This window comes from Pseudoliparis swirei, chromosome 7 (assembly GCF_029220125.1).
Source record: "Pseudoliparis swirei isolate HS2019 ecotype Mariana Trench chromosome 7, NWPU_hadal_v1, whole genome shotgun sequence".
Lineage (NCBI taxonomy): Eukaryota > Metazoa > Chordata > Actinopteri > Perciformes > Liparidae > Pseudoliparis > Pseudoliparis swirei.
Genome location: NC_079394.1, coordinates 13,773,554 through 13,795,437, shown reverse-complemented (window position 1 = coordinate 13,795,437; position 21,884 = coordinate 13,773,554). Strand labels below are relative to the sequence as shown.

Genomic DNA, 21,884 nt, shown 5'->3' with positions numbered 1-21,884 from the left:
ATTCAGATAAAGTCTAATGTATTGACATCTGGATTCAATTTGTGACCTAAAATAAGTAAACATGAATTTGACATCTTCAAATAGTCTTCGAACAGAAACTAATTTATGTGTCATTTTGAGTATACGTTCCGTTTCACTTCCTCGACTACCGTGAAGTGGATCCATGAAAACACAGCGGGTCAGAAAGAAGGAGCCTGTTTATTAGCCCTCATGTTAATCATCAACATCATCTTCCTCTTCCTCGGCCACCGACAGTCCCGTGGCTCGGGTTCAAAACACAACTCTCATCGGTCGATAGAATCTAATAGAAAAAATCTGCAGGTTACAAGTTAGAAAACAGAAACCAAAAAGGCCCCGTCAGGCCGAGGGACCAGCAGGCGCTACCGGAGGGGGCGCCAGCCCGGTTGGGGGGGCGCCGGTGGGACCAGCAGGTTTTGGTTCGGACCCGACGGGCCCCGAGCCGCCGCCCACTCCGGTAAACCTCTCGACGCCGTCCTCGTCTGGGAGCCGCCGCGCTAACGGTCACATGATCACGCGGTCCGATTACAGACGCGGTGGAGAAATGATAATCATCACGAAGCCCAACAGTTTATTGAACGTGCCGAAACCCGGACAGACGGAGAGGGAGAGAGAGAGAGAGACAGGTAGCCTAGCAGTCTTGAGAAAATAACACTCAGCTTGTCTTTGCTTTGTTAGACAACATGTGAATTAAACAAAATCAACAGCACAAAGTACATTTTACTGGAGAGCACCCGCCAGGAAGTGGAAATTTACACAAACCATATTATCTCATCGACAAACTGAATACTCAAAACTGGATAAAGAGATTTAAATAGACCCCCGTGCAGGAGAACTCATTATTATCGTCGTCATTATTATTATCATCATCATCACACAAGAAGCAGAACCACCGATTCAATATTAAACTCAACAGACGCAGATCTTTCAGTCAGACAAACGTCTCTGTGGTCGATACGGCGAGCTAACCGCTAACGCCCGGCTAACGCACAAACACACATGGGTGAACATTTAAAGTCAAAATCAAAACCGTGTGCGTTAAACAAGCTAACGGGTAGATCAGAAAGGAGAGAAAAATACTTCCATGTTTGTTAACGTGTTTAAAACGACAATCGTGAATGTTCGAGAAACAGAATCGAGCGGTAAACAGCTACGCTAAGGAATAAAGGCTAAGCTAACGAATGTTCGGCTAATGCTAATGCCGTCATTGAAAGATGTAGCTCCCTTCTCTAGCCGAGTCGTTTTAGAGCGGATTCTCTTCCTGATCATCAGGTTATATTGTTATGGTCTTTGGAGACATTTCGTTAGTTTGCTGAAAGTTTAATTAGAATTTTTTTCAAATGGGAGAAATTCACAATATCTAAAAAATAAAATAATGTGCATGTTCAGTAAAAGCTAACTCGGTCTGCTAGCTAACGCAAATGGCCTACGCGTGGAGCTAAAATACATACGCTAACACAGTTGAGGTAACGCACGTCTCTTTGCTAACGAAGTTCAGCCAATTTATCGCTAATAGAATCGATAACTTCATTGATCAGCTCCGAACTCTTCTTCTACAAACTAAAGTTACAACAACGACAATAATGTTTCACTTTTTAAGAAAATAGCACTTTTCACCCATTTGAGTACCGAGAGCTGAGCGCCGCAGCATGGGCCGAGGGTTCGAATCCCGTGGAGGCCGAGCCGCTCGACCACAGAGAGACTGTCTTCAGACAGCGATATAAATCCTCACGTATTCGTCATCATAAAAACTAAAGAGTCTAGAGGTTCAGGATAAGAACTACAAACCAAAGGAAACAAGATGGCGGCTGAACAGGTAAAAGTAGAGAGCAGACCCGGCGAGCACAAATTTAGTACAAAAACAGTTTTTTGTCTCCGACGGTAAAACATAAAATTTCCATCTGGACGCTATTAAAATATTTCTATGCCAAAAAAATAAAATAAAATAACTGAGAGTCAACACACACAATCCGCCGCATGCTTTAAAACATTATCATAAACATAATAATAATATCTGATTCTCACTCAAGACTGCTAAGCCTCATACCGTTTGCTTATTGAAAATAAAACTAGACAAAATATAGATTATACTGGATTTTTTTTCTCTTCAAAGCCACACTGATACATCTTTAAGTTCAAGTTTGATAAAAAAAGAAAAACAAAAAAAAGAACCGGGTCTACACTGGTGGAGAGAGACCGGAGGCCCCAAACATCTGCCCCACAAAATATCCACTTTGTCAGGTTAAAAAACAGAAAAGAAAAGAGTTTGTGATTTTTTGGGTTAATCCTTAGTTCTCTACAAAAAGAAGAGGAAGCGGCAGAGCGGCGCTAGGGAACCCCGATTCGGTTGCCGTGGAAGACCGACCCAAGCCGTGAGCGGAGGGGGCGGAGCCTCTAGTGATCCTGAAGAGACAGGAAATGACATCATTGTTCTTCCTCGTTCTGTTGTGGCAGCCGAGGAGTCGAATGACAGATTAAACATGTCGTGTAGGATCATAAAGAAAACGTCATTACACATCCAGACAACATCCACGTCACTGTAAACTCATTGAGACGTATTCACGGGTTAATGAAATGCATGAAGACCAACACAAGCCCAATGTCTCTGGATGGCTCTGTTCATTTGAAGAATACATAAACACACACATATATATATATACAGGACTGTCTCAGAAAATTAGAATATTGTGATGAAGTTCTTTATTTTCTGTAATGCAATTAATTCAACCTCATTCTGGATTCATAAAATTAACTGAAATATTCAAGCCTTTATTCTGATTTATTGCTGATTTGTACAGCTTAAGAAAACTCAAATATCCTATCTCTAAATATTAGAATATCAGGGATGAAAAGTATACTAGTAGGGTAAACAAATCACTTGAATTGTCTAATTAACAGGTGAAACACCTGCAAGGGTTTCCTGAGCCTTGACAAACACTCAGCTGTTATAAATCTTTTTTAACTTGGTCTGAAGAAGAGGCAAATTCGTTGATTTAAGGTGAATCCAGAATGCATGACATTTGATTTTAACAGAAAAATAAAGAAAATAAGAACAATATTTTTTGATTCTATGTTATATATACATACATATATATATATTATTTATTTCTGAATGTTTATAATGTGTTTAATTTAAATTTCATCATATTCATTCATTTTTTTAATTAATTCATTTTTTTGTTCCTTTGTATAGTTTGTTAGTTTGTCCAGGAACTTTTTCAAAGTAAAAAAAAAAAAAGAGAAGAACAGGGAGAAAAAGAGTTGAAGAACGGGTGAGAAGAGGGGAGGGGAAGAACATGTGAAGAAGAGTTGAAGAACAGGTGAAGAAGAGTTGAAGAACAGGTGATAAAGAGGTGAAGAACAGGTAAAGAAGAGTTGAAGAACGGGTGAAGAAGAGGGGAAGAACATGTGAAGAAGAGTTGAAGAACAGGTGAAGAAGAGTTGAAGAACAGGTGATAAAGAGGTGAAGAACAGGTGAAGATGAGGTGAAGAAGAGTTGAAGAACAGGTGAAGAAGAGTTGAAGAACGGGGGATGAAGAGTTGAAGAACGGGTGAAGAAGAGGGGAAGAACATGTGAAGAAGAGTTGAAGAACAGGTGAAGAAGATTGAGAAGAACAGGTGAAGAAGATGTGAAGAAGAGGTGCAGTGTAAGTGAAGAAGAGGTGTGTACCTGGATCTGGGCGGCGTTCCACAGGTAGGGCTGCTGCTGTCTGTAGTATTCTGCTATTGCTGCAGTGTAGTCGGGAACAGAACTCTGAGACGACTGACCTGAGGACAGAGAGGACATGAGGACACAAGGAGGACATGAGGACACAAGGAGGACATGAGGACACAAGGAGGACATGAGGACACAAGGAGGACATTAAGGACACAATGAGGACATTAAGGACACAATGAGGACATGAGGACACAAGGAGGACATGAAGGACACAAGGAGGACATGAAGGACACAAGGAGGACATGAAGGACACAAGGAGGACATGAGGACACAATGAGGACATTAAGGACACAATGAGGACATTAAGGACACAAGGAGGACATGAGGACACAAGGAGGACATGAGGACACAAGGAGGACACAATGAGGACATTAAGGACACAATGAGGACATGAGGACACAAGGAGGACATTAAGGACACAAGGAGGACATGAGGACACAATGAGGACATTAAGGACACAATGAGGACATTAAGGACACAAGGAGGACATGAGGACACAAGGAGGACATGAGGACACAAGGAGGATATTAGGACACAAGGAGGACATGAGGACACAAGGAGGACATTAGGACACAAGGAGGACATGAGGACACAAGGAGGACATGAGGACACAAGGAGGACATGAGGACACAAGGAGGATATTAGGACACAAGGAGGACATGAGGACACAAGGAGGACATTAGGACACAATGAGGACATGAGGACACAAGGAGGACATTAAGGACACAATGAGGACATGAGGACACAAGGAGGACATGAGGACACAAGGAGGACATGAGGACACAATGAGGACATTAAGGACACAAGGAGGACATGAGGACACAATGAGGACATTAAGGACACAAGGAGGACATGAGGACACAAGGAGGACATGAGGACACAAGGAGGACATGAAGGACACAAGGAGGACATGAAGGACACAAGGAGGACATGAGGACACAATGAGGACATTAAGGACACAAGGAGGACATGAGGACACAATGAGGACATTAAGGACACAATGAGGACATTAAGGACACAAGGAGGACATGAGGACACAAGGAGGACATGAGGACACAAGGAGGACATGAAGGACACAAGGAGGACATTAAGGACACAAGGAGGACATTAAGGACACAATGAGGACATTAAGGACACAAGGAGGACATGAGGACACAAGGAGGACATGAGGACACAGAGGAGGACATGAAGGACACAAGGAGGACATGAAGGACACAAGGAGGACATGAAGGACACAAGGAGGACATGAAGGACACAAGGAGGACATGAAGGACACAAGGAGGACATGAAGGACACAAGGAGGACATGAAGGACACAAGGAGGACATGAGGACATTAAGGACACAAGGAGGACATGAGGACACAAGGAGGACATTAAGGACACAAGGAGGACATGAGGACACAAGGAGGACATGAGGACACAAGGAGGACATTAAGGACACAATGAGGACATGAGGACACAAGGAGGACATGAGGACACAAGGAGGACATGAGGACACAAGGAGGACATGAGGACACAAGGAGGACATGAGGACACAGAGGAGGACATTAAGGACACAAGGAGGACATTAAGGACACAATGAGGACATGAAGGACACGAGGACATTAAGGACACAAGGAGGACATGAGGACACAATGAGGACATTAAGGACATGAGGACACAAGGAGGACATTAAGGACACAAGGAGGACATGAGGACACAAGGAGGACATGAAGGACACAAGGAGGACATTAAGGACACAAGGAGGACATGAAGGACACAAGGAGGACATTAAGGACACAAGGAGGACATGAGGACACAAGGAGGACATTAAGGACACAAGGAGGACATTAAGGACACAAGGAGGACATGAAGGACACAAGGAGGACATGAGGACACAAGGAGGACATTAGGACACAAGGAGGACATGAGGACACAAGGAGGACATGAGGACACAAGGAGGACATGAGGACACAAGGAGGACATGAGGACACAAGGAGGACATGAGGACACAAGGAGGACATTAAGGACACAAGGAGGACATGAGGACACAAGGAGGACATTAAGGACACAATGAGGACACAAGGAGGACATTAAGGACACAAGGAGGACATGAGGACACAAGGAGGACATTAAGGACACAAGGAGGACATGAGGACATTAGGACACAAGGAGGACATTAAGGACACAAGGAGGACATGAGGACACAAGGAGGACATTAAGGACACAAGGAGGACATTAAGGACACAAGGAGGACATGAGGACACAAGGAGGACATGAAGGACACAAGGAGGACATGAGGACACAAGGAGGACATGAAGGACACAAGGAGGACATGAGGACACAAGGAGGACATGAAGGACACAAGGAGGACATGAGGACACAAGGAGGACATGAATGGGAGGACATTAAGGACACAATGAGGACACAGAGGAGGACATTAAGGACACAAGGAGGACATGAGGACACAAGGAGGACATTAAGGACACAAGGAGGACATGAGGACACAAGGAGGACATGAGGACACAAGGAGGACATGAAGGACACAAGGAGGACATGAGGACACAAGGAGGACATGAAGGACACAAGGAGGACATGAGGACACAAGGAGGACATGAAGGACACAAGGAGGACATTAAGGACACAAGGAGGACATGAGGACACAAGGACACAAGGAGGACATGAGGAGGACATGAGGACACAGAGGAGGACATTAAGGACACAAGGAGGACATTAAGGACACAAGGAGGACATGAAGGACACAAGGAGGACATGAGGACACAAGGAGGACATTAAGGACACAAGGAGGACATTAAGGACACAAGGAGGACATGAGGACATGAAGGACACAAGGAGGACATGAAGGACACAAGGAGGACATGAAGGACACAAGGAGGACATGAATGACACAAGGAGGACATGACGGACACAAGGAGGACATGAATGACACAAGGAGGACATGACGGACACAAGGAGGACATGAGGACACAAGGAGGACATGAGGACATTAAGGACACAAGGAGGACATTAAGGACACAAGGAGGACATGAGGACACAAGGAGGACATTAAGGACACAAGGAGGACATTAAGGACACAAGGAGGACACAAGGAGGACATGAAGGACACAAGGAGGACATTAAGGACACAAGGAGGACATGAGGACATTAAGGACACAAGGAGGACATGAGGACACAAGGAGGACATTAAGGACACAAGGACATGAGGACACAAAGGACACAAGGAGGACATGAAGGACACAAGGAGGACATTAAGGACACAAGGAGGACATGAGGACACAATGAGGACACAAGGAGGACATTAAGGACACAATGAGGACATTAAGGACACAATGAGGACATGAAGGACACAAGGAGGATACAAGGACATTAAGGAGGACATGAGGACATTAAGGACACAAGCAGGACATTAAGGACACAAGGAGGACTAAATGAGGACATTAAGGACACAAGGACGACATGAAGGACACAAGAATGACCTGAGGACACACAGAGGGACATGAGGCAGACGTCCAGACAGACGGAGATATAGACAGACAGACGTTTCGTACTCTGCTTCTTGTAGTAGTCCTCCCAGGCCTTACTGTAGTCGGCCATCAGGCTCTGAGGTTGATTCTGTTGACCTGCAGACAAGCAGAGTGAGTTCCACCCTAGAAACACCACTGTGTGTACGCACGCACGCGCACACGCACACACACACACACACACACACACACACACACACACACACACACACACACACACACACACACACACACACACACACACACACACACACACACACACACACACACACACACACACACACACACACACACACACACACACACACACACACACACACACACACACAACTGACCAGGGTCTTGTTGTCCAGGGTTCTGCCAGCTGGTCTGGTAGGTGTTCCCCCAAACGCCAGTGAGGAAGGTCTGACCGCTTCCACAGCTACACACACACAACCATCATCATCATCATCATCATCATCATCATCATCATCATCATCATCATACAGACTGAAAGGGATCAGATCTTACTTTTGGTGTGCAGCAGGCCCCTGAGTGAAGGGACTGAATCCAAAACCTCCATTACTCATGATCCCCGATCCCTGGAGACCAGACACATATATTCTTAGAACATTCCAACTTAAATCTTCACAGCATCATCTCCACATTCCACCTTAATTCCTCAAAACTTCATCTCCCCAATTAAATCTTCACAGCATCATCTCATCTCGACATTCCACCTTAAATCCTCATCTCCTCATTCCACCTCAAGTCTTCACAGCATCTCCTCATTTCACCTTAAATCCTTATCTCCTCATTCTACCTTAAATCTTCCCATCATCTGCTCATTCCACCTTAAGTCTTCCCAGCATCATCTCATGCAGGTTTTGGTGAATCCTGCGTTTAAGTAATTATATACGCGACAATAGACAATAACCAAGATGATGCAGGTTTTGGTGAATCCTGCGTTTAAGTAATTATATACGCGACAATAGACAATAACCAAGACAGTGAGCTGGATAAAGGTCATTAAAGGAGGAGCGCTTGTTTCCGTACCCCGATCTTGTCGTCGATGAGCTGGCGGGCCAGGTCCATCTGCTGGGCGGTGCCCCTGATGGTGAAGACCCGGGTGTTGGGGTCTGTGGAGGGAGGGGGGTTCCTCTGGAGCTCCACGTGGGCCCCGGACTGCTGGTTGATGCTCTTGATGGTCTCTCCTCCTAAAGGTACAAGTACACAGGTACTTATACACAGGAGTAAAGGTACAAGTACACACACACACACAAATGTACTTATACACAGGGGTAAAGGTACAAGATATGAAATCTTTAAATCATTATTAAGTTTATTTTTTACTGCAGTGTATTAAAATTAAAACGATCAGTTTTAGTGTTTAAGTGTGTGTTTGTTTGTATGTGTGTGTGTGTGGAGATAGAATAGGGACCATATGGTGTCTAAACATTGAGTGCTTGACATTTCTGTCTTCCTGCTGCTTTTATTTTGGAAGCTGCAGCTCGACCCTCTTGACCCCCACACACGCAAACACGCACAAGGATGCACACACACACTCCAACGCTCCTCTACTCCTCTAGAACGCTCCATTGCTTCTCTACAATGCACCTCTATAACGCTCCATTGCTTCTCTACAACGCTCCTCTAGTCCTCGACAACTAGGGCTGCAACAACGAATCGATAAAATCGATAAAAATCGATTATTAAAATAGTTGGCAACGAATTTCATTATCGATTCGTTGTGTCGCACAATTATTACGGCGCTCAATAAGTCACGGAGTATAAACAAAGTTGATTTGAGCGCAGAGCGGCGCAGGAGAAACCAGAGCGGAGGTAGAGGACAGAACGCTGCGTTCTGAGAGCCAATCAGCGCTGAGCTGCTCCTCTGTTGATGAATCTAATTGGCTGCTGCTGCTCACGTGGCGCTGGAAGCGGAAGTCATTCACGTAGTCTGAGACATTCACGGAGCTAAGTGCGCCTACGAGTGACGTTATGAACCCAGACACCAGGGCGCTACATGTCACGACGTGTGTGGCATTTCCACAAGAGTATAACGTAGAAAACATGGTTATTTATTCCGTGGCGGAGAGCGGAAAATATTTTTCCACGGAGAAAGGCAACGGAGATAAGCCACGACGTGAGCTCTGATCGGACGCTCTTTTAATGAAGTATCGATACTAAAAATATGCTAAATCACATAGTTTTTAACGTACGGGTACTTTGTTGTATCGATACACCGTGCAGCGTGACAGCAGCAGATGTAGCGGACTAACATTCAAGCTAACCTGACTTCCCAAACGCTGTGGACATCTGAACGCTGATTGGCCGAGACGCGACACATCAAAGATGTTTTATTGTGAAGAGCACCACTCCACATTTTTTCCACGTCTCACTGCAATCTCAACGGCAGCGGGCCAGGTGAAAAAAATAATAAATCGGAACGCGTCTGATATTGTTCAGGGGGCGGGGCCACATGGGGACCACTGCTCAGGAGAGGAAAGCTGTCAGTCTGTTTGTGACGGGTTCATCACCATGGTGACCAGTGAACAGGGTTCATCACCATGGTGACCAGTGGGTCTCCAGGACCTTTCCATGACTTTAAACCAAATTTCTATGATTAAACATTTTGTGAAAACTCTGTCTATACGTGACAAAGTGAGAAGATGTAGTATTTAAAATAACAATGAGAATTCCAAAGCATACCGTATATATACCGTGTAAATTAACATTTGAATGAAACAAATTTGCATTACTTTTCCAAATATTTTGGGATTTTATTTTTTTCAATTACTTTTCTAGGCCTGCTAATAGCCATTTAAAAATTCCATGACTTTTTCAGGTTTTCCATGACCGTACAAACCCTGTTTTGAATAAAGGGTTGACAATTTAAGTTTTTTTGTTTTTTTATCCGATTAATCGATAAAATAATCAACCGATTAATCGATTATCAAAATAATCGTTAGTTGCAGCCCTATCTACAACGCTCCTCTAGTCCTCTAGAACGCTCCTCTAGAACGCTCCTCTAGTCTTCTAGAACACTTCTCTACAACGCTCCTCTAGTCCTCTAGAACGATTCTCTACAACGCTCCTCTAGTCCTCTACAACGCTCTTCTACAACGCTCCTCTAGTCCTCCACAACGCTTCTCTACAACGCTCCTCTAGTCCTCTAGAACGCTCCTCTAGTCCTCTATAACGCTTCTCTACAACGCTCCTCTAGTCCTCTAGAACGCTCCTCTAGTCCTCTACAACGCTTCTCTACAACGCTCCTCTAGTCCTCTACAACGCTCCTCTACATTGCTCCTCTAGACCTCTACAATGCACCTATATAACGCTCATTTACTCCTCTACCCCTCTATAACGCTCATTTACTCCTCTACCCCTCTATAACGCTCATCGACAACACTCCTTTAGAACACTCCTCTAGAACGCTCCTCTACAAGGCTCCTCTACTCCCCTACGTCATCCTACTGGTAAGAGTGAACATATTTCTTCTTCTACCTTTGCCAATGACCAGGCCACACTTGTCAGCCGGGATGGTGTAGGTCACTTCCTGTAGTGGACCGGGGGAGCCCATGGTCCAATCACCACGACCTCTGACCCGGCCGCTTCGCAGGGCCGAGCCGAAGCCATCACGCTCCTACAAAAGTGAACAGAGGAGTGAATCATAGCTCAGTGTAGAGCAGGGGTGCTCACACTTTTTCAGCACGCGAACTACTTATAAAATGACCAAGTCAAAATGATCTACCTATGGGGGGGAGGGGGGGGGGGTGCAAGTGCCTTTTTTTTGCTCCGTCCCGATGCGCTCACTCTGCGGCGCGCGAGACGGAGAGCCGAGAAGTGTTAACGCGACACGTAGAGACAGAAATGACATGCTGTTGTGTAGATACGATCAACAACAGGCGGCTGTTTAGTTTAATAAAAGAACAAAAACGTGCTATAGAGAAAATTTCAGGGGGGCAGGTCAATTTATTTTACTGTCACGCGATCGACCAATACTACGCCGCGATCGACGTATTGAGCACCCCTGGTGTAGAGTGAGAGAGTGAATGTGAGAGTGAGAGACTGATTGTTAGAGAGTGATAGTATGAGTGAGTGAGACAGTGTCAGAGTGAGTGACAGAGTGAGAGTGAGTTACCTGTAGGGATGGGTATCGTTTGGGTTTTTTCCGATACCGGTGCTAAACCGGTACTTTTAAAACGATACCGGTGCCTAAACGGTGCCTGAACCGATACTTTTTTTTTTAAACGCACAATGAGGACATTAAAAACCTCTTCGGCCATATTCCCTGTAGAAGCCGTTATCATGGAGCACTGACAAACAACGGATATCAGACTGTTAACATACACAATATATGTTCTCCATTATATAATGTGATATGTATTGTCATGTGCAGACTTTATAGGGTTAATCCTGTCACTGTGTTGATGGGCAAAGAGAACAACCAATCAGAGGGACTGAAGATGACACGTGACAAATAAAGTTTTGCTTCTGACAGCGAGAGTTACACTGAAACAAAGTGACGCCCCACGGTCTTTATTCCTCCGTCATTATATTCCCGGTAACACCGGGTATACAGCCGGGACCGCTGGACATCAACACATCTGATAGCAGACTGTCACGCTCGTAGCTAGCGCTAGCTACGAGCTAGCTTAAGCATGGTTATAATGGCTAATTTATTATATCTTAGATAGATAGATAGATATATACTTTATTAATCCCCAAGGGGAAATTTGTCGTGACAGTAGCAGCAACACACAAGAATAAAAACAAAACACAAAATATAAAAAACAGGGATGAAAGATATAGAAGTATAAAAGTAAAATACAAAACAAAGTATATATGTAAATATACAACACACATGCATTATCTTGGCCTACTTTTATGAATGCAAGACTTGCAATCAACGTTACGGTACTAATCTGAGTTGAGGCTGCTCGTCATAATCGGTCTCCCCGTGTTCAGGGGGACCGGTGACGGCCTCCCGGTCGCGTCCAGCCTGACGCTGGTGTGCTCGACACGGGTTCACGCCGTCACACACGGCGCAGCCTCCGCTGTCAAACTTAAATATGAGAGGCTATCGCAACCTGCTGACAGGGCGGAGTCACCAGAGAAGTTCACAACAATAGTTTTTTTCCATTTCAATCGGCTCAGGCACCGGAAAGAAGCACCGAAATGTGCGTTGCGTTTCGGTCCGGGTAATACCGGTTGTATTGGAACCGGTACCATATTGGCACCGGGTTTCGGTACCCAACCCTAGTTACCTGTGCCGTCTGGATGAGCTCGTTGATCAGGTGAACAGCATGCTGACAGCGGTCTGGCTGACCCATCACCATGGCAACGCGCTCTGGACTGATGCCATCATCTGGAGGGAAACAAACCGGTTTAACGTGGGGACCACCAGACAACGTCTAAACTGGACCTCCTGGTGTGAACGGACCTGCTTTGAACTGGATCCGGACTCCGGCATCATTCTGGATCTTCTTGATCATTTCTCCATTCCTGCCGATCACGATGCCGACGGCGAACCTGGGAACTGGAACCTGCAGAGAGACGGACTAGACATGAAGGAACCTTTAAGTAGTGGCTCAGACGGGCGCTTCACGGGCTAGCTGCTAGTGGGCTAGCAGATGCTAACAGAGGCCAAGAGGTTGTTGGTTTGTGCGTACGTCCAGGCTGGCTCCTCCCAGACGGGCGCTGAAGTCGTTGCGTCCCGACCTGAAATCTCCGTCCTTCTCCCGGATCACCTCCAGCACCAATTCCCTCGCTGCCTGGAGGAGAGAGGGGGAGGGGGGGTCAACAGAACCTAACCCTGGACCACCGGGATCTCGTTCTATTTGGAGGTGACCTGCTCGCTCCGCTGTCGTTCTGGCGTAAGGCCATCAGTAACACAACGAGGCTCCTGGGCTCTCGTTGGGGGTCAGACCTTCAGGTGTGTTTACCTGCACTTTGTACGGGTCTCCAGAGATGCGGAGAGGTTTGTCGGCTCCCGTCGGCATCGGACCGTCCTGGATCATCATCATCTTCACGCCTGCTCGCTCCTGACGCCACAACAACAATGTGCATCAGGGACGTGGAGGAGGCGGAGTCTGCGACATCAAGACGGCCAATCACGTTACCTGCAACTGTTTGATGGTGTCTCCTCCTCGACCAATCACCAGCCCCACCTTGCTGGCCGGGATGAGCATCTCCTGCACGGAGGCTCCGCCTTCACCATCGCCGTGGAAACCAGGACCGTTTCTGCAACGGTCCACGATCTGGATCAGTAGACGCTTCGCCTGCCTAAACACACAGACGGTGAGCAGGAGGAGGTGTGCAGCTGATGAGGAGGTGGATGTTTAGAAACTCACTCGATGCTCTCTGGAGTTCCAGTCAGGGAACATGGCCGCTCCATGAGACCTCCGCTGTCTACACACACACACACACACACACACACACACACACACACTATATATATATTAAATGAGTGCACATATTGTACCTTTCACAATAAAAGCCCCAGACATAAACACTGGTCACTCACCAGCAGCGATCTGGATCTTGCAGCCGGACTCCAGCTGGATCCTGGTGATCTGCTCCCCTCCTCTTCCAATAACTGAGGACCAGAGCAGACGGTCATGATCCTGAGCTTAAGGGAGACGGTTCTTGTGACAAGGTTCTAGCTAAAAAAGCTTTCAGGGTCAGATGACAAGTTCTAGCTCGGGTGAACGATCTCGGTCTGCTTAAAAGGTTCTAGATCAATTCAGAGGTTGTCAGGATAAAACAGTTCTGGTTCAGGTTAAAGGTTCTGTGTCAGAACAAGGTTCTAGATCAGAACCACAGGGATCCATGTCAGAATAAAAGTGTTATGGTTCAGGTTAAAGGTTCTGGGTCAAGATAAAAAAGGTTCTGCTTCAATTTAACAGCTTCTGTCAGGATAACAATGTTGCAGGCTAAAATAAAAAGGTTCTAGTTCAGCAGAACAAGGTTCCAGGCCAGAATAACAAGGTTCTAGATCAGCATAACAAGATTCCATGTTAGAATTACAAGGTTCTAGATCCGCAGAGCGCAGTTCTTGTTCAGAATAACAAGGTTCTAGATCAGCAAACCAAGGTTCTGGATGAGCATAACACGGTTCTAGATCAGAGTAACAAGGTTCTAGAACACCATAACAAGGTTCTAGATCGGACCAACAAGGTTCTTGATCAGAATAACAAGGTTCTAGTTCAGCAGAACAAGGTTCCAGGCCAGAATTACAAGGTTCTAGATCAGCATAGCGCAGTTCTTGTTCAGAATAACAAGGTTCTGGATAGAGATGCACCGATCAGGTTTTTTGGTGCCGATCACCGATCACTGAAATCAGTACCTGCCGATCCGATAATACCGACGACCGATCACGGTGTCGATTGAAGCATTCTATTTATTGTGTAGAATTATTGCCTCGGACTATGAGGAAATACATATATAAAGCACCTCAAACATTAAAGAAATTACCGATTTCTTTAAACATTTAGGATTTTTACTTTGAGAAATGTCCTAATTAATACATTAAAATTGATTGATTGCCAGTGATGGGGATTTCAGATATGTATGGAACACATCTGCATTATTCATTTCCTGGAACTCTTGGGGAAATCCATTTACAGGACTTTTTTTAACATACAAAAGTCTGACTTATTTTTATAAACTCTTCCTTGGTACAGTAAAAATGTTTTAATGTTAGCATAATTTAAGCTAAATCTCAGAAACGATCTATAAAGATACAAAATCAGTTCATTCTTTTCTTGTATATGTTAGTGTATGATTTGTCGACATCTTATTTTGAAAAACGGATGTTTTTTCACGTGGTTCTTTCCGCTAACTTTGCAAAACCGGATGTTGTGTCACGTAAATCCTTCCGCTAACTTTAACAAAACCCTCGCGCGCTCCCGATCGAATGTGTTTCCCGTGAGCATCAGTCTGTAGGGGCAGACATGTGAGAGTCGGCTGAGTCGACCCAGAGATTCAACTCGGGGGACGGGGACGCCGCTCGGTGGTGAGGATCCCCTCGTGGACCTCTCACTCTGCGGCCCTCGCCGGGCGCATCGTCTCCGTTACGGTGGGCGGCGATTGAAACGTCTGATAGTTTTTCTCGCAGATGTTACGTCATCTGATCGGCAGTTTTGAGAACGTCGATCAAAACCGATAATGGGAATATCGGCCGATATGGATCGGCGCTGATCAGATCGGTGCATCCCTAGTTCTGGATCAGCATAACACGGTTCTAGATCAGAGTAACAAGGTTCTAGAACACCATAACAAGGTTCTAGATCGGACTAACAAGGTTCTTGATCAGAATAACAAGGTTCTAGTTCAGCAGAACAAGGTTCCAGGCCAGAAAAACAAGGTTCTAGATCAGCATAACAAGGTTCCATGTTAGAATTACAAGGTTCTAGATCAGCAAACCAAGGTTCTGGATCAGCATAACACGGTTCTAGAACACGATAACACGGTTCTAGATTGGACCAACAAGGTTCTTGATCAGAATAACAAGGTTCTAGTTCAGCAGAACAAGGTTCCAGGCCAGAATAACAAGGTTCTAGATCAGCATAACAAGGTTCCATGTTAGAATTGCAAGGTTCTAGATCAGCAAAGTGCAGTTCTTGTTCAGAATAACAAGGTTCTAGATCAGCAAACCAAGGTTTTGGATCAGCATAACACGGTTCTAGATCAGAGTAACAAGGCTCTAGAACACCATAACAAGGTTCTAGATCGGACCAACAAGGTGCTTGATCGGACCAACAAGGTTCTTGATCAGAATAACAAGGTTCTAGTACAGCATAAGAAGGTTCTAGATCAGCATAACAAGGTTCTAGATCGGACCAACAAGGTTCTTGATCAGAATAACAAGGTTCTAGTTCAGCATAAGAAGGTTCTAGATCAGCATAACAAGGTTCTAGATCGGACCAACAAGGTCCTTGATCGGACCAACAAGGTTCTTGATCAGAATAACAAGGTTCTAGATCAGCATAACAAGGTTCTAGATTGGACCAACAAGGTTATTGATCAGCATAACAAGGTTCTAGATCAGTTTAACAAGGTTCCAGGTCAGAACAACACGGTTCTAGTTCAGCATAACAAGGTTCCAGGCCAGAATAACAAGGTTCCAGTTGAGCATAACAAGGTTCCAGGCCAGAATAACAAGGTTCTAGATCAGCATAATGCTGTTCTTGTTCAGAATAACAAGGTTCTAGATCAGCATAACAAGTTTCTGGATCAGCATAACAAGGTTCTAGATCAGTTTAACAAGGTTCAAGGTCAGAACAACAAGGTTCTAGGTCAGCATAACAAGATTCAAAATCAGGATAACAAGGTTATATATCAGAATAACAAGGTTCCAGGTCAGACCAACAAGGTTTTAGATCAGCATAACAAGGTTCTAGTTTAGCACAACAAGGTTCTAGATCAGCATGACAAGGTTCCAGGTCAGACCAACAAGGTTCTAGATCAGCATAACAAGGTTGTAGTTCAGCATAAAAACATTCTAGTTCAGCATAACAAGGTTGTAGTTAAGCAAAACAAGGTTCTAGTTCAGCATAACAAGGTTCTAGATCAGCATAACAAGGCTCTATGTCAGGATAAAAACGGTTCTGGTCCAGGTTGAAGGTTCTGTGAGGATAAAGAGGTTCTGGTTCAGGTTGAAGTTTCTCTGTCAGGGTAAAAAAATTCCGGTTCAGGTTAAAGCCGAGGTCACGTATGTGGTTGGCTGGAACAGGTTCTAGGTTTCTAGAAAGGCTTTTAGTCGGTATAAAGATTGTAAGTGTTGTTGCCCAGAGGAAAATGTTCAACTTCAGATACAAGTCAAGTAAAAGGTTCTAGCTCAGTTGGAGGGGTCAAGGTCAAGTGGTAAAAAAGGTTCTATGTTTGCTTTAACTTTGAGAACCAGGTGGAAGGTTCCAGGTCGGGTCAAACTATTCAGATTTAGGTGAGAAGAGTTCTGGTTTAGATTGAAGTTTCTGGGTCAGGTACAAAAGTTAAATGGGGCACGAAGGTTCTAGTTTAGTAGATACAAATGGTCCAGATCAGATAAGGAAAAAACAACAACGTTCTAGCTCAGGTGCAAGGTTCTAAGGTGGGTTAAAGACAGCTGAGAGAACTCTAGTTAAAGGTTCTAGGATAGCTTTAGCTCAGACTGGAGTTTCTTCCTCAGGTGAGGAGTGTTAGAACAGGTGGCATGTTCCATGTTCAGAATGAAGACAAGCTCCCACACTTCAGACCAGCTGGACAACTAGACTCTGATTGGACAAGCAGCGGGAAGCAGCGAGAGGTCAGAGGTCATACTCACTGAAGCCGACCATCCTGTCGGGGACCTTGTAATCCTCTGTGATTACCCTGCTGCACACACAGACAGACACACACACACATATATACACACACATAGTCAATAAATGATCATGTTGTTGATGAGAACAGATCTATAAACACTTATCTATGTTACGCTGCTGCTGCCATTAGCCAACAGGAATATGAGGCTGAACACACCTCAGTGTGTGTGTGTGTGTGAGATCAATATGTTAGCTCATCATACCTTTGATGCCCCATGGCTGCTAGCTGGTTACCTACTGAGAGACAGAGACACAGATTCAACATCAAGGACTTTGTTTTGTCCTGAAGAGACACAAAGACTTCCTGTCCGTCTCTCAGTAACGTCTGACTTCCTGTCCGTCTCTCAGTAACGTCTGACTTCCTGTCCGTCTCTCAGTAACGTCTGACTTCCTGTCCGTCTCTCAGTAACGTCTGACTTCCTGTCTGTCTCTCAGTAACGTCTGACTTCCTGTCTGTCTCTCAGTAACGTCTGACTTCCTGTCTGTCTCTCAGTAACGTCTGACTTCCTGTCTGTCTCTCAGTAACGTCTGACTTCCTGTCCGTCTCTCAGTAACGTCTGACTTCCTGTCTGTCTCTCAGTAACGTCTGACTTCCTGCCTGTCTCTCAGAGCCCTCTGACTTCCTGTCTGTCTCTCAATACTGTCTGACTTCCTGTCTGTCTCTCAGTAACGTCTGACTTCCTGTCCGTCTCTCAGTAACGTCTGACTTCCTGTCCGTCTCTCAGTAACGTCTGACTTCCTGTCTGTCTCTCAGTAATGTCTGACTTCCTGTCCGTCTCTCAGTAACGTCTGACTTCCTGTCCGTCTCTCAGTAACGTCTGACTTCCTGTCCGTCTCTCAATACTGTCTGACTTCCTGTCCGTCTCTCAGTAACGTCTGACTTCCTGTCTGTCTCTCAATACTGTCTGACTTCCTGTCCGTCTCTCAGTAACGTCTGACTTCCTGTCCGTCTCTCAGTAACATCTGACTTCCTGTCCGTCTCTCAGTAACGTCTGACTTCCTGTCCGTCTCTCAGTAACGTCTGACTTCCTGTCTGTCTCTCGGTACCCTCTAACTTCCTGTCTGTCTCTCAGTACCTTCTGACTTACTTTCTGTCTCTGAGCCCTCTGACTTCCTGTCTGTCTCTGATAATCCTCTGACTTCCTGTCTGTCTCTGAGCCCTCTGACTTCCTGTCTGTCTCTCAGTACTCTCTGACTTCCTGTCTGTCTCTGATAATCCTCTGACTTCCTGTCTGTCTCTCAGAGCCCTCTGACTTCCTGTCTGTCTCTCAGTACTCTCTGACTTCCTGTCTGTCTCTGAGCCCTCTGACTTCCTGTCTGTCTCTCAATACCATCTGACTTCCTGCCTGTCTCTCATGAGTTGACCCCCTCACCCCCGTTCTCCTCACCTCCGTCTTCTCCTGGTCGTTTCTGTCCAGGATAGTACAGCGAAGGCTCGACGCCTCCTGAGCTGTTGAGGTGAGACATGGCGTCTCCGCCCATCTTACCCACCATCTGATGGACAGAGAGGAACATCTGTAACAACTGGACACAACTAACAGAGCTAAAGTCTTAGAGGACGTATTCTGTCCATCAGATCTTCTGCTGCTGCTTTCTAGTGTTGTGATCAGACTGCGTTTAAGAGGGTGACGTCTCTGTTTGTGAAGCTTCTAATTCAGAGTTTTGGCCGTCGCCACATTGTTTTTTTGCAGGAAGGGACATAGAGACCTGTCAATCACCTTGTAGCCCCGCCCTAAGGCATCCCCTGTTGTCACATTGCCCTGATGTTACGTTCTACTGATCACATGTTCTACTGATCTATGTGAATCAATAAATATGACGAGGTCAACAACATAATCAATATTGAATACACCCCAAAAACAGCTTTCAACAACTACAACTCCCATGATTCTCTTCATGTCTGTAGATTCACGTTGGAGCTAAATGTGAAGTTAAATTATTTGGTTCTCTCAAACTTCCTGTTATGCTAATTATCCATTAAGGGATAATATGTAGCTTTAGCTCAAACTTAAAGGATCTTAAATCATTATTTAAATGACCAGGAAGACTCATTATGAATGTTTTAAAGCTTCCTGACAAATAAAAGCAGCAATAACATGAAGGTAAAATCAATAAAACGGTGTTAATACTAATCAATAAATCCTGAATAATCCCAATGTCCACTAAACTTAAACCTGATTTTAAATGTTAAATTCAGATATTTAGATCTTTGTTATTTTTAGACGTTTTATTATTAACCTGCGACCGTTTGTGTTCATTAAATACGTTTTTTAAATATATGAAAGTTAATCTTTGTGTATTCAAATGTTAATTAGTTTATGAATGGGTTTCTCGCGGCGTTAGGCCCCGCCCACAACGCCACGCCTCTAAGAATGCAATGTGGGGGAAGAGCTCTAAAGGAATATTGAAGGGCTGTCTTGTGATCTCATTCAAACATGGCCGTCAGAAGATCCACATAAACAAGTTCACCCAGAGGCTAGCAGTTTCCCCCTCGCTTCTAGTTTTATGCTAAGCTAACCACGCCGATGAACCCTCACAACAAAACTCACGAGTGACGACTTACACCCAACGACATACACACAGCTGACCTTTGACCGGACGATTCCAGCCAATCACGTGCAAGACCGTGGTTACGCAAGACCGCCAACGCCACGTTTCTACTTAAACTAATCGCCGACCTCGACAGATCTAGACCCTCCTAACGGTCAAGATATAGAACCTTCTAATGGTCCAGACCCTCCTAACTGGCCAAATCTAGACCCTTCTCGCGGTCTAGATCTAGACACTTCTAACAGTCCAAATCTAGACCCTTCTATTGGTCCAGATCTAGATCCTCCTACGGTCCAGATCTAGAGCCTCCCAACGGCCCAAATCTGGCCTTAACTTCAGCGCTTGAGTCCATAAATATGACGCTGTTGGTGGATGATTTATTGTGAGTCCAGACCAGCTAAGGCGGGTTCTTCAGACTGCCTATGGAGTACAACAACAGTCTGGAGTCTTGTGACATGTTCACAGACCTTTCAATCAAACACAGGACTTCCTGGGTCTAGGACTCCCCTGTACCTGAACTCACTTCCTACCTAGAAGCAGACCAATGGCTCAATATTGTGACTATCTCAGTGCGTACACACACACACACACACACACACACACACGTCTGTCTACCTGTCTGTCCCTCTATAAGCAGCAGACACACCTCCTCCCTATATGGCGCTGAGGCCGTTGCATAACTGCAGCCTAGTTAACCAAGTTACAGTAAACAGCAGCCTCTAAGGAGGGGGCGGGGAGGGGGGCTCCATGTTAACAGTTGGAGAGCCCCCCTCTGCTCCCTATGAGGCTCATTACTGTGAAGAGACGAAGGACTCGTTATTCTCCGTGTTTCTGTCTCAACAGGTTCCTCCTGCTCCACTGACACGTGTGGACTAACTTCTCCCCCTCCTCCCCCCACCCCCTGTTACAATCCCCCCCACCCCTCCGGCTGACAGCTCTACAAACTCCCCCTAAACTAAGATCCAGGCCCTGTCATACCGGATAAAGTGTCTCAAAACCGGCCGCAAGTCCGAGTCCCAGCTGCTTTCCGAGCTAGTTAGCATGCTAACATTGTGTGTATGTGTGTGCGCGCGCACGCAGAGCGCCCACAAGTTGGGGAGTTAGCAGCGCGCGGTCGAAAATCCGAATAAAAAGTGGTTTGGCTCGAGCCAAATGACCCGGAACGCGCGCTCGGGGCCCCGAGGCGGCAGTTACCTGGCGGGCCCTCTGGAGAACGTCGGCCAGCCCGTCTGCCTTCAGCCCCGGCTGCCCCAGCGAGGCCTGTCCCTGCAGCTCCGCCATCACACGCAGACTCTTGCTAGCCGTTAGCTGGTTAGCGGGATTAGCTCGCGCTGCTAACTGGGGCTCAAGGCTGCCGGCAGAGAGGGGTGACGTAGCACGAGATGAGGTCTCACTCCGCACGGTGTTTCCTTGAACCAGAATGAAGTGGAATCTCCTGAACTGGTTCACTGGTCACACGTTATAAAAATACGATTAACAGAATTGATTGATCGATTACATATTCTGAGGAAAGATTTTTATAAGTACCACCACCTGAAAACAAATAAATACACTTCAATAAAACATTAATGGATTAGCAGCCCGTTCTGGTTTTAATGGCTTTGTCTTTGTTTTATTCACAACTAGAGGTTTCTGTTTGTCTCCCGTAATCATGGGACCATGTGGTTAAACAGCCGGTTCAACGTGTACGTCCTTAGATTCGAGATCAGGCGACTCTTTCTGCGGATCGGGTCTGTTTTCTAACCGCAG

At 45.6% G+C, this 21,884-nt stretch overlaps 1 protein-coding gene across 5 annotated transcripts; it reads right to left on the bottom strand.

Moving 5' to 3' along the window:
* Positions 1 to 179: 179 nt before the first annotated feature.
* Positions 180 to 21,525, bottom strand: LOC130196774 (far upstream element-binding protein 3-like). 5 transcript variants are annotated; one of them, XM_056419119.1, is made up of 18 exons: positions 21,330 to 21,525; positions 18,974 to 19,079; positions 17,789 to 17,822; positions 17,546 to 17,595; positions 13,766 to 13,837; positions 13,593 to 13,650; positions 13,362 to 13,524; positions 13,185 to 13,283; positions 12,912 to 13,013; positions 12,683 to 12,785; positions 12,507 to 12,607; positions 10,744 to 10,882; positions 8,293 to 8,453; positions 7,768 to 7,838; positions 7,593 to 7,678; positions 7,285 to 7,356; positions 3,689 to 3,786; positions 180 to 2,460 (listed from the first exon to the last, which is right to left on the bottom strand). In XM_056419119.1, exons 1-18 carry the CDS (start codon positions 21,414 to 21,416, stop codon positions 2,443 to 2,445), a joined length of 1,620 nt encoding a protein of 539 aa, XP_056275094.1. In that variant the 5' UTR covers positions 21,417 to 21,525; the 3' UTR covers positions 180 to 2,442. The 5 variants fall into 5 exon arrangements, with proteins under 5 accessions (XP_056275094.1, XP_056275093.1, XP_056275091.1 ...); XM_056419118.1 differs by having other exon boundaries at positions 12,683 to 12,800; positions 13,593 to 13,689; positions 21,330 to 21,524; XM_056419116.1 differs by having other exon boundaries at positions 13,593 to 13,689; positions 21,330 to 21,480.
* Positions 21,526 to 21,884: the final 359 nt, after the last annotated feature.